The following is a 13,604-nucleotide window of genomic DNA, read 5'->3' as shown; positions in this document are numbered from 1 at the left end:
ACAGACAGACGCGCTGCCAGAGCCTTGCCCTTCCGCCTCCTCCTCCTCCTCCTCGCTCAGAGCAACAGACACAAGCTGCTGCAGCCTCCTCGTTGGAAACGGGGTAGTTGTGTCGAGTTCATGAGTGTACTGGTGTAGTGGGCTCGGCTTGACGTTACTCCATTTCCATGAAGTAATAGGTGGCCAGCTAGCTAGCATTAAGCTAACGGAGGAACGACAGCTAACGTTAGCTAATAATAGCGTTGTTTACAAACTGAAGACAGAGCTGCGCTGCCCGGCTGTGAGGGGGAGGAGGAAGAGAGAGAGAGATTTCTCCGGAGCTATGCTCGGAGCATTTATTAACGCAATGTTGTTGAAAATGTAACGTTAATAAATGCTCCGAGCATAGCTCCGGAGAAATCTCTCTCTCTCGCTCGCTCGCTCTCTCTCTCTCGCTCGCTCGCTCGCTCGCTCTCTCTCTCTCTCTCTCGCTCTCTGGTCATAACTAGAAAGGTGCGCTCAGTAGACCTAAAATCTCCAGCAGCCACTCTCTCTTTCTCTCTCTCTCTCTCTGATCTAAAGATAAACAAAGGGTTTTAAAAGTGTATTTATCTTCTCGTATAGTACCAGAGAGAAGCTGAGGAGAATCAACCAGCAACAAAAGCAAAATTTGTTAAAAAAAATATATATATATATATATTATAATAAAAATTATAATTTTTTTTTTTGGTATTGAAAGTATCGAAAGTATCGATACTTTTCAAGGTATCGTATCGAAGTCGAAATTCCAGTATCGTGACAACACTAATACAGGATATACCCCTAATACCTGTTATCTAAAACCCTACACACATATGCTCCAGCTCGAACCCCCCCCTCCCGGACCCCTCTTTGGATAGTACCTCCATTATCCCTCGCTCCTAACCAGACACTACCATTATAAGCTAGCTTTTATTCTCTCCACCACTTCTAACCACATTGACATTTTGGATTCATTGAGACCCAGAATTCTTGCTGTAGATATTTCTTGATAAATCACATCGAGATATGTAAGAGACCAAACTTTCCGGCACATTTTTTCCGGTTGAAACCAGCGTGATGCGATCAGCTTTTTAGCTACTGTGAAACCCGATAAAACCAATCTCTTTAGCTGTGGATTTACTGCAAACTCAAAAACATCATTCAATAGTAATACAGAGGGGTGTACAGGTATATTCCAAGATACGAGTTTTGATAATTGTTGGGTCACATCTTTCCAAAATGCCTTAACTGGAGGGCAGTCCCAATACATGTGCATAAATGTCCCTTCGTCTCCATTTGTACATTGGGAGCATTTGGAGTCTTGTTTAAGACCCATTCTGTTCAGTCTTATAGGAGTCAAGTATGTCCTGTGAATATAGTTAAGATTGATTTGTTGATGGTCCGGGTTCCTTGATGTAAGTCGGACATTTGCCCATGCTCCTTGCCAATCAAAGTCAATTTCCAGGTCTGGTATATCCCTCCTCCAGACAGAGTCTAGTTGGAGGGTTTCATATGAGGACGTTAGTAATTGATGATAAAAACCTGAAACAAAACCTCTCGATGTCTCTCTTTCATAGAAGAATTTGTGGTATCTGTGGTGTTCAATTGGTATGTCTAATGGAACACCGTGAGACTTCAAACATAGCCGTAACTGTATGTAAAAAAGCCATGTGGACTTGGTGAGATTAAGTTTTGTGCATATTTCTCCATAACTACAAAAACCCTGGTTGTTAAAAACATCCCCTAATAAGTGTATGCCTTGCTCTTCCCATATAGGGAATCTTATAGGTCGTTTTTCAATTAAGAGTGCATTGTTATTGAATAAGGGAGTGTGATTGTGCCATTTTTGTGGGTTAGGATATTTTTTTTTTGTTTCACGCCATATCCGGATCGCATGGGTAATTATGGGGCCAAATTTCCGTTCACAGTGCTTGATTGGTAGTTTAGTGTATGCTATGTCCTTCAGTCTATGTGGGGCTACTATGTTTTCTTCCAATTTTCTCCAGGATACTAATGCTTGGGGATCAAACCATGTTGTCAATGGTCTTAATGTGTACGCCTTAAAATAGTGGAAAAAATCTGGAAATGCCATGCCACCGTCTGCTTTATTTCTCTGTGCGGTGGATCTTTTTATACGTGGTGGTTTGTTATTCCAAATACATTTGTATGTGGAGGAGTGTAATCTTTTCCAGTAACCCTCTGGAGGGGGTAACGGTAGCATTGAACTGAAGAAGTTGATTCTAGGTAGTACATCCATCTTAACTATTGATATCCTTGCCTGTACTGAGTTTTTAAGTTTTGCCCACCTATCAAGGTCGTCTTTGATTTTGTGTAATTGTGCTTCACCGTTTGTCTTATGGTGGGGAATATTTCCACTCCCAAGCATCTAAAATGTTTTACCATAGGTATCTCACCTGGGAGACTAGTTTCTTTAACACATTGTCTGCCAGGCATTGTGCCCATCTTTGTGCCCTCTCTGCCAGCGCTGTAAGCCTATGGAGTGGCTCACCTTCTTTGCAGGGCTATAACTTTTTAAATATTATAGCTATATCGATATTACTATGGCCCATTCAACATCGGGTATCTATCGTTCTGGATGTGGGAACGTTATATTTTTCCATTCATACATTGTCGTGTTAGTACCCTCGTGAATATAAGTATGTTTTTAGACTGTATAGCAGTAATTCCTAAAACGCGAGTTATAGGCCCCGACGCATATGATACATTATCGATTGGCGTTTTGTTCCTATACACGCTATATTAAAAATTCAAATGTATATGATCGGTATACATTATGCTTCATCATGCGTGAAGGAAAGGGGGGGGGGGGGTCGTTTATAATTCCTTGATTGTCACTCAGTAACGGCTTTTTTTTTGTATGGGTTGATACGTTGATCAGATGGATTGCAGTGAAATAAATAAACAATCGAGCTGAAAATAACGTTAGATTCCTCTTACCGTTCGCCGATGAGACTGGACGAAAAATATTCCAATAATTTGACGTCGATCTGCTAGATCCATTTTCCGTTTGTATGACGCAATAAACACCGAAATCATATTGATTCTTGCGTTTCGAAAGCTATCCAATGCACTCGAGTGTGTATCTAGACCCACGTTACAATATATCTCTGCCGGAGGAATTTCCCCGATGCACTGAGTGCCACTTCCGGTTTGGCGTGGAGTGTAACTCGCCCGGAATCCACCAGGGGGCGGTATTGAGGCGTTGCAATATCAGACAGGGTCCAGCTGCGTCTCCGGAGGGAGGCTGGATGAATTATGAATGCCATGGCGAAAAAATGAAACATTGATCCCAAAAACGAGTTTACTCTTTGTTGGCGCACAACGATTGGTGGGCAATAACGAATATACTTGTTGTTGGCGCACAATGTGTTAATAGATTATTAAAATTAGATTTAGACTAGTTTCTCTAATAAATTATACATTTTTTATTTAGACTAGTTTCTTTAACCTCTTAAGCCCTAGCCATATTTTCAGGAAATTCGCCTACAAATACATACCTAAGTAAATGGAAGATTGCTCCACTTCCACAAGGTCCATTTGCTTTGTTCTTGGTATCTAGGGACATCTATGGACCTCAGGGAATGTATACCCAGTTTCAGAAATATTGTGTCTATTACTAGGCTTGAGTAAATTGTAATGAACCAAAGGAGAATATACATTTTCTTTTTTTTCTCCATCTTTGACGGTGAATAACACCATGCTAACATTGACCAGACGTGAAAAATTGCCACTGAGCAAAATCTTTGACTGCTGTTTTGACAGGGTTAGGGTCTATACTCTTGGCTACATTTGAAAAAGAAACGCAACATTAATAGGTTATTCAAATTTGATTTAGACTTTCTTTGAAGGGGACATACATTATAAATGGCTTTTTTCAGTGTTTAGCATTGTATTATAGTAATATGGGTTAGTATCAATGGGTCTGTGTCTATAAATACCATATTGGCGGATTGCTCTCATTCAGTTCAGACAATTTCCTCCTCCAGTGAATTAGGTTATTCTGATTTGACTCGCTCGGTGACGTAACTGGGAGCTGGTGGAGCTGATTGTGATCTGATTGGCTCTGTGGTTGGAACCAATGCCTGCCCACAATCTACCTAGCCCACAATCTACCTAGAGCAGGCAGACCGCAGGAAAGAAGTGCAGTAACTTGCCTAACGTCAACAATATGAGCAAAACACGCAGGCCATGTGCCAGGCCATGTGCTGTTCCTGGCTGCAAAGCTGCTAATACGTCTATGCACACTTTTCCTGAGGATGCTGTGCTTCGCCAGCAATGGACCAAGTTCGTTTTTGGATTTTTGCAAAGACGAGGGACTTTATGCTTCCGTGATTTCTTCCTACAGAAGAAGGGAACTAGCCTGTAAGTCTTTGAGACCGAAAGAAAGCATCGAATCAGTAAGTACATACAGTACGTCGTAATTAGTTAATTAGCAGTAGGACCTCGTTCATTCATCCGTTTGTGTATTACGGTACTCTTCCGTGTGTGTGCGCCAAGACAGTCTAACGTTAGTGCAAGCTTCGTTGTATATATGTAGACCTACTTGTGTGTATTGCGAATGAATGATTATGTTCCTTGTGTGTGTTGGGGGGGGGGGGGATCTTAGCTCTGTTTATTGCGCCAAGAAAATCTAACGTTACTAACGTCGTTAGTGCAAGCACCGTGTGTGTGTGTGTGTGTTAGACGGACTGAGAGAGCAAGATAGCTTAGCTAACGTTCTTAGCTCTCTGCTTCGTTGTATATATGTAGACCTACTTGTGTGTATTGCGAATGAATGATTATGTTCCTAACTAACGTCGTTAGTACAAGTGCAGTGTGTGTGTGTGTGTGTGTGTGTGTGTGTGTGTGTGTGTGTGTGTGTTAGACGTATTGGGAGAGCAATCTTATTCTTCCTGTCATTTGTTTTCCCAAAATCGTATGGCATGGGTACCTGCTTTGGTGTCATCCCTTTGTGGATTGTATTGTATTCGAAAACGTATGCTTGAGCCATATTTGTTTGTGTATTAGGTTCAATTTGGCGTTAGTAGAGTACCGGTAGTATGGCCGGAGCCATTTGGTGGGTGGCTGTCACTCAAAGCATTCTGCTAGTCCAAAAATAGTCTGAAATCCTGAGGCTGGAAAATTATGCTTTTGAGTACTTCATTAGAAATATAAAACAATGAATTCTTTTGAAAAAAAAACGTACAGATATGTTCAATAGACTCACAGGAATTGTGTAAAGTTGCCCAAATAGTGTTAGGAATAGCAATGCATGTCCCCTAATAAATTATAAAAACGTTATTTAGACTAGTTTCTTTAATATATTATTAAAATTAGATCGACAATTTTCTGATAATATTTTTATTTAGACTACTTTCTTTTATAAATGATAAAAATGTGATTTAGACTAGTTTCTTTAATATATTATATATATTCAAATTAGACAAATTTAGATTAAAATAGATTTATAGGACTTTCTTTAATAGATTTTTTTTTTTATTTAGACTAGTTTCTTAAAAAAATGATTTAGACTAGTTTCTTTGCAACAAAAAGAAACAACAAAAGATGTGATCCACAGATTCTAGGAAGTCATATACAATTGTTGAAAATATTGTTGACAATAACGTCCCAGATGTCCATGGGCAGGTACACTGTGACTCACCAGCATGCAGACGTCCATGGGCAGGTACACTGTGACTCACCAGCATGCAGACGTCCATGGGCAGGTACACTTTGCGTCGGCTGCTGTTGTAGCGAGTGGCTCGTAGACAAGTCACGATCCCATGGGCCTTCAAGTTCCAAGTTCAAGTTGTTTTATTTGTCATGTATAAGGTACATGTACATTACAGTGAAATGCTTGGTTGTGTATGAGCCTCCTGAGATTGTGCTTCATACAGTAAAAAAGTTTAAAGAATAAAGACCAAACAATATACAAAATATACAATATACAAAACTAAAGTACAAAATGCAACAAATGCAAAAATTAGGTACCTTGCCAATGTGGCTGGCAGCATGGTCTGCATGGACATCTTTCACACCTGGATTGACACACACACACACACACACACACGTTTAGTTAAGGGCTGTGGAACCAAATTCATCAATTATACTTTTACTATTCTTCATGATCAATGCAGATTTAATAGTGAAAGTAAACAGATTCTACACAAAATACAATGGAAGTTAAATGAGCTTGATTAAAAGGAGAGCTCTCATCCTGGCCAGCTAGAAGAACACTGAGCTCTCATCCTGGCTAGCTAGAAGAACACTGGGGCTTGGCTCTCCCCAAGGTGTGATCAACAACAACAACAACAACAACAACAACAACAACAACAACAACAACAACAACAACATGACTACTAGTAGTAGTACATCTCAATCTTCAAAACATTTGACACCAACAAACATGAGACTCGACACAATTTGACAGTGATTCCCCTGACTGAATTAATTCATTTATATGCAGCGATGGTCACGGTTATGTAATATGAAAATAATCATTCGGGGCTCTGTGGTTCGGGGCTGTGGGGCCAGGATTATCACTTCATTAAAGAGACAAGGTCAAATAAATTACACACTGTACAGTAGATGGGATGAAAGGCATTCCACTGCATGCGAGAGAGACCTAGGGTCGTAGGCGGGTCTGCATTGTTGTATTCAGAGAGAGAGATGTGTGGCTTTATTTGAATTGTGCCATACTTTGGCTTTTGCTGAAACAACGCCACATGTTTTGCAAGTCAACATACATTAAATATTAACACTTTGAGTGCCAGCCATCGGCATAATTCGTTATTTCATGCAAACCGTTCAGTGCCAAAAATGAGGTATGCCGTTTTTGAATCGTTTTTTTTTATTAGCGATTTCCATTCATATTTCATCAATCTAGCCTCACGTTACCAGTGGGGATCTGTCTGAACTCGAACAGGGAAAATACAGCCCCCTATCGTCTCTCCGGATGGTACTGCACCCCTTTGGATTGGATTGAATGAAACGCATGGAGAAAAAAAAGTCCTACTTCCACATTTTACTTGTCAGACAAGTAACCGGAGACGATCGAAGTCATTGCCCACCATCAAAACAGCGGAGAATGTGTGTTTCCAGTACCCAGCGTTGGATCAATAAACGCGATCGATATTTGGAATGGCGATCAGGAATTGGAATAATCTTTTTGGAGAACATCTGATCTGAGGTAAGGAATCTATTTTTACCAGTCTTGGGATAATCAGAGCTATTTTCACCTGTATATCAGCGTGTGCCATATGTGTGTATCTGTGCGATCAGGAAATAAGATAATAATAAACCAGTTCAACACAGGTAACCACTTTTGCTTAATTTCTTTGATGGCTGAAATGTATGCTCTAGTCCAGTGGTTCCCAAACCTCTCCTCGAGACACCCCAGCCTTTCCATGTATTTGTTCAATTCCATCACCAGCACACCTTGATTCAACTAATAAAGGGCTAGTTAAGTTGAATCAGGTGTGCTGGTGGTGGAATTGAACAAATACATTGAATGGCTGGGGTGCTTCGAGGAGAGGATTGGGAAGCACTAGTCTAGTCGATTTTGTGTTTTGAGCACAAAGTTCATCATAGATCTAGCCCCTTTATTTTGCTCTCAAAGTGCACCAGATTGATGCATTTAACTTTCAAATGTACCCAAAAAAAAGTCCCGGGGGGGCATGCCCCAGGACCCCCCTAGAGGGTCGGAGGTTCACCCCCCATAGTCTCTGAAAATCCTGTGGGAAACACTGGCATAAGTACACATATACTATAGATAATCTAGCGTTTATTTGAAAACGATTCATAAATAGGCCAAAAAATGACAATGTGTTTTGTGTATTCCAGTGTATTGCAGTAAAGGGCGATTATCACAGAATCTTCTGACATTTTCTGAAACTTTCAAAAAACGAGCGTTTTTCAAACTGGTATAAAACGGAAATGAACCGATTAAAAAACAATCCGTTTTCGACAATGTTGACTGCAAACAAGTCATTGATAAGCGACGGCCATATTAGACACATAGCCATAATTTAGAATATAGTTTATGCGTTCGCAAATATGAGAGCTCTATCATTGAAGTGGGTGGTGGCATTCAACGGGGTAAATAGGACACGGAGGCCGGCACTCAAAGTGTTTTCAGGATTACAGGCCTGATTAGAGCAGGATCCGTCATCAGCTCTATTTTCAATCTTTCAAAAAATTTCTTATATAGTAGTTGCATGTACTTATTTGTGTTTCATTACACTTTATGCTTATCAACTGTTTCGCCTGTTTTATCGCAACACTACTATCACCGACATCTAAGAAGGGAGATCCCCCCTTGAACGGCCCTTCTAAGGTTTCTCTCCTCCACATTGCCTGTGGTGCATTTGGTATAGGGACTGAAAAAGTCGGATCAGTGCATCTCTAGTTGGAAATAACGGGCAGGACTTATGGGCAATCCCCTTTCCAGGGACATTTCAACAGAAATAGACAGTTTCTTGTAGTTGTTCGATAGCCTACAGGCTGAAAACCTTCGCAGTCCATTTTCACAGGTTTTCTTCGCTCTCGCAGTGTTTACATCCAGTTTCACATTGGGTTTTCGGTGAAGTCAGAATGAGTCCCACCTCCTTCGATTGACAGGCAGTTAGCTCATTAGATTTCAAGGTAGATCATATATATGTCAATCAATTGCATAACGTACTGTGGCCCGGGAGATCAGAAGTTCATTTCATGTTAATTTGCCCGGCTGTGGAATGAGGCGAGCAACGCTAAGTGGTCCAGCTAGGGGAGGCCTGGTGGGAATGGAACCACTAACCGTGGACTACCTCTGACTAAATTAATTCCTAGTAATATAAATTATGAGAAGAATCATTGTGGGCTCTGTGGCGGGGGGCTGTGGGACCAGGATGCACCTGGAGGTGATGGTTCTGCTCTGTGGCGGGGGGCTGTGGGACCAGGATGCACCTGGAGGTGATGGTTCTGCTCTGTGGCGGGGGGCTGTGGGACCAGGATGCACCTGGAGGTGATGGTTCTGCTCGCCTCACAATTATCCTTAAAGCTTAAGGTTTTAAGTGGTCCTGCTTCTCCAAAGAGACATGCGAGATGAATATAGATGAAAGGTTTTCTGCTACCCAAAGCCCCCCCCCCACACACACACTATAACCAGTCACACACACACACACACACTATAACCAGTCACACACACACACTATAACCAGTCTCTCTCTCTCTCTCTCTCACTCACACTCACACACACACACACACACACACACACACACACACACACACACACACACACACACACACACACACACACACACCCTTACCTAAACACTCCAGTAGCAGGTAGAGTAAGGAGGACTGGGTGTTCTCGGAGTAGAGCTCCAGCTCCTGCAGGTTCCTGTACGCCCTGTCCTCCATGTCCTTCTCCTGTTGGGGGACAGTGGGCACAGTTCAGTCAGTGTCCTGCACCCATGATGCCCAACACGACTACATATCATCATTACAATGATGCCCACACGACTACATATCATCACATACACCTCAAAACCTACTCTAGCGAGGCCTTTAACCTTGAACTGGAGAGTCTGGACTGGTCAGATGAACTCAATGGTACACTGGTTGAAGAAACTTGGCTTGGCTTCAAAACCAAATTTTCATCAATACTAAACAAAATGGCCCCCCTAAGAACCACCAGGGTAAAAAATCGCGCTGAGCCATGGATGCACACTGAAATACTGACCGCTATGAAAGCCAGAGACAAAAAATGCTCTGAGTTTCGTAAAAGTCAGTCAAAGCTTACCAAAAGCACGAGCAGTGAACTCCAAGACCACGTGACTGAACTCAAACTAGAAAGAAACAGACTAAGAAATGACGTAAACTCCATGATCAAAACTGCAAAAAAAAATTTCATCAATGACAAAACCGAGGAAAACAAAAATAAACCACGTGAACTTTGGAAATTACTCAACAATCAACTAGGCTGCAGTAAAAAACTCAAAACCAGGTTCTCAAACATAAACATAAAGACGGACAACACGCTCATCACAGACAAGCTGGATGTAGCCAATTACTTAAACACTTTCTTCACAAACATAGCCACAACACTGGTAAACAAACTACCCTCCCACTCAGGGCAGTATGGGGTAGAACACATAGTAGCATACTACATGAACCTAGGCGTCCACAAAGACGACTTCAAACTGGAAATAGTAACTACAGATGAGGTACTCAAAAAACTGAGCGCCCTCCAACCAAACAAGGCCACTGGCCATGACAACATCCCCTCCAAATTCCTCAGAGACTCAGCAGCAGCCATCACCCCAGTCATCACACACATAATAAACCTCTCCATAAAACAGGGACACGTCCCCAAGGACTTCAAAATTGCGAGAGTAACACCCCTGCACAAAAAGGGCAGCAAATTAGACCCGGGTAACTACCGCCCTGTTTCTATCCTTACATCCATCTCGAAAGTCATGGAAAAAATTGTCTACGAACAGATCGAAAAGTACCTCGCGGAAAAAAATCTAATCTACGAATTCCAATCTGGCTTCAGAACATCCCACTCCACTGACACATGCCTTCTCTACTTGAACGACCACATCAAACAAGAGGTGGACGCGGGCAAATACTGCGGCATGGTCATGCTGGACCTACAAAAGGCCTTCGACACTGTCAATCACACCATTCTGATTGACAAGCTAAAAGCAATTGGTTTTGATAGTTTATCAGTGAGCTGGATACAATCCTACCTGGAGGGGAGGGAACAGATGGTGGAAGTAAACGGTACCCTATCCCCCCCCCTCACAGTGAGCTGTGGTGTTCCACAAGGAAGCATACTAGGACCGCTACTATTCCTAATTTATGCAAATGACATGTCGTCAGCTTGTGACTGCAACTTGTTCCTGTTTGCGGACGACTCAGCCCTGCTGGTCTCTGACAAGAACAAGTTACAGGTTGAAAAAGCCCTCAGCTCGGAACTAGGCAAAATCTGCATATGGCTCGCCGACAACAAACTATCATTACACATGGGCAAAACAGAGTCCATTCTCTTCGGTTCAAATAAAAAACTCAGCAAGACCGACGGCTTCTCGGTTACAGTGGGTGACAATATTATCACAAGGAAAGATGAAATTACCTACCTGGGTTCCATCCTAGAGGCTAATCTTTCCTGTGACAAAATGGCATCCAATGTAATAAAAAAAGTCAACCAACGAACGCGATTCTTGTACCGGATCTCCTCTCTGGTAAACAAGAATACCCTGAAGACTCTAGCAGGAGCACTCATTCAAGGGTACTACGACTATGCTTGCACCTCATGGTACCAAAGCACCTCAAAGGCACTAAAAAACAAATTACAAACATCTCAAAACAAGCTAGTCAGACTACTACTTGACCTGACTCCTAGAACCCACCTCACCCCTGCCCACTTTGACAACCTAGGATGGCTTAGAGTAGACAACAGAGTACAGCAACTTGCAATGGGCCTGGTCTACAAGATACACTACGCGACCAAGGTACCCATGTACATGTCAAAATACTTCCCAAAGGTCAGTGAATACCACGATCACAACACCAGAGGGAGCTCCACAAATCATGTAAAACCCAGATTCGGCTCAAACAAGGGACTAAACACGTTTCGCAATTATGCCACATCAATGTGGAACGCCCTGCCTAAAGCTGTAAAGGAATGTGAATCACTACCCACCTTCAAAAACACTCTCAAAAAACACCTACGTGAGACTGCAATTCGAAACTGGCCCCTACAAATGTCCTAACCTAGTTGTACAGTAAATGACCAAGTAAGGCTTTGTCAACATTCCAATGTACAGTGTAAAATGTGTGTGTGTCCCCTACCCCCCCCCCCCCCCCCCCCCACCTCCAATGTACAGCCCTCACCCAACCCACCCAACCCCACCCCACCAACCTCCTCCAATGTACAGTTTCTACGCCAAATGTATATACACTCCTTTTCTGGACACTTTTGTATCACAAACAGTACTGTATTTGCAAATCTGATATGTCATAAATGTATAGATGTAGCAGTACTGTCTATCTGTATGTCATGTATGTCATATATGTTATGATGAATTGAAAATGGGGGACCCTGGTGGAAACAAGACGAAAGTCTTTCTCTGGTCTGCATCCCCTTAACAATTGTATGTATTGAGATGTACTGTACTGTACCCATTCTGCAATCTGTTAATAAACTTTTCAATCAATCAATCAATCAAATCATTACAATGATGCCCACACGACTACATATCATCATTACAATGATGCCCACATGACTACATATCATCATTACAATGATGCCCACACGACTACATATCATCATTACAATGATGCCCACACGACTACATATCATCATTACAATGATGCCCACACGACTACATATCATCATTACAATGATGCCCACACGACTACATATCATCATTACAATGATGCCCACACGACTACATATCATCATTACAATGATGCCCACACGACTACATATCATCATTACAATGATGCCCAACACGACTACATATCATCATTACAATGATGCCCACATGACTACATATCATCATTACAATGATGCCCACACGACTACATATCATCATTACAATGATGCCCAACACGACTACATATCATCATTACAATGATGCCCACACGACTACATATCATCATTACAATGACGCCCACACGACTACATATCATCATTACAATGATGCCCAACACAACACAAAAATCAACCCCATTTTACAAACTCAATTGTATATAAACATATCAATTATAAATACATTTTGTCAAAGAAGTAAGAACCTTCCCTAAAACATAACATTTCTTATTATTATTATCGTATAAAAAGGACAGTTGAACAGAAAACGGATTTCGTTTAAAATGTCTCTTAAATCAAATAACAAACAGTGTTTCCTCCTCAGGTGTATCTACCTGTTTCTATGGCTAATAGTAATGTACCTGAATGTAATGAATCTACCTGTTTCTATGGCTAATAGTAATGTACCTGAATGTAATGAATCTACCTGTTTCTATGGCTAATAGTAATGTACCTGAATGTAATGAATCTACCTGTTTCTATGGCTAATAGTAATGTACTTGAATGTAATGAATCTACCCGTTTCTATGGCTAATAGTAATGTACCTGAATGTAATGAATCTACCCGTTTCTATGGCTAATAGTAATGTACCTGAATGTAATGAATCTACCTGTTTCTATGGCTAATAGTAATGTACCTGAATGTAATGAATCTACCTGTTTCTATGGCTAATAGTAATGTACCTGAATGTAATGAATCTACCTGTTTCTATGGCTAATAGTAATGTACCTGAATGTAATGAATCTACCTGTTTCTATGGCTAATAGTAATGTACCTGAATGTAATGAATCTACCTGTTTCTATGGCTAATAGTAATGTACCTGAATGTAATGAATCTACCTGTTTCTATGGCTAATAGTAATGTACCTGAATGTAATGAATCTACCAGTTTCTATTACTGTTACAAAGGGTCAGATTAAACCGAATATATATATTTATTGCTTGATATCCCTTGTAGAATATTTGTATATCGTTTGATATCCCTTGTATATTATTTGTATATATACACGGAATATCCCTTTA

The 13,604-nt window shown here is 41.2% G+C and overlaps 1 protein-coding gene across 3 annotated transcripts in view; it reads right to left on the bottom strand.

The window, feature by feature from the left end:
• ndufaf6 (NADH:ubiquinone oxidoreductase complex assembly factor 6) overlaps window positions 1-13,604 on the bottom strand; it is a 64,248-nt gene that overhangs the window by 29,909 nt on the left and 20,735 nt on the right. For 2 of the 3 annotated variants that reach the window (XR_014620767.1, XM_084335907.1), the window contains exons 5-7: window positions 9,306-9,408; window positions 5,992-6,038; window positions 5,663-5,789 (exon numbers count right to left, since the gene is read on the bottom strand). Coding sequence is in view for 2 of the 3 variants with exons in the window: in XM_084335907.1 (XP_084192033.1) it covers window positions 5,663-5,789; window positions 5,992-6,038; window positions 9,306-9,408 (277 nt within the window). In the remaining variant the exon portion in view is untranslated. The remainder of the gene's footprint in view (window positions 1-5,662; window positions 5,790-5,991; window positions 6,039-9,305; window positions 9,409-13,604) is intronic. The other variant, XM_084335906.1, reaches the window with a different exon arrangement.

The sequence above is a fragment of the Notolepis coatsorum genome, assembly GCF_963971535.1.
Source record: "Notolepis coatsorum genome assembly, chromosome: 19".
NCBI classification, from domain to species: Eukaryota; Metazoa; Chordata; class Actinopteri; order Aulopiformes; family Paralepididae; genus Notolepis; species Notolepis coatsorum.
Note: the sequence above shows the minus strand (reverse complement) of the source record. Positions and strands in the feature narration are given on the sequence as shown.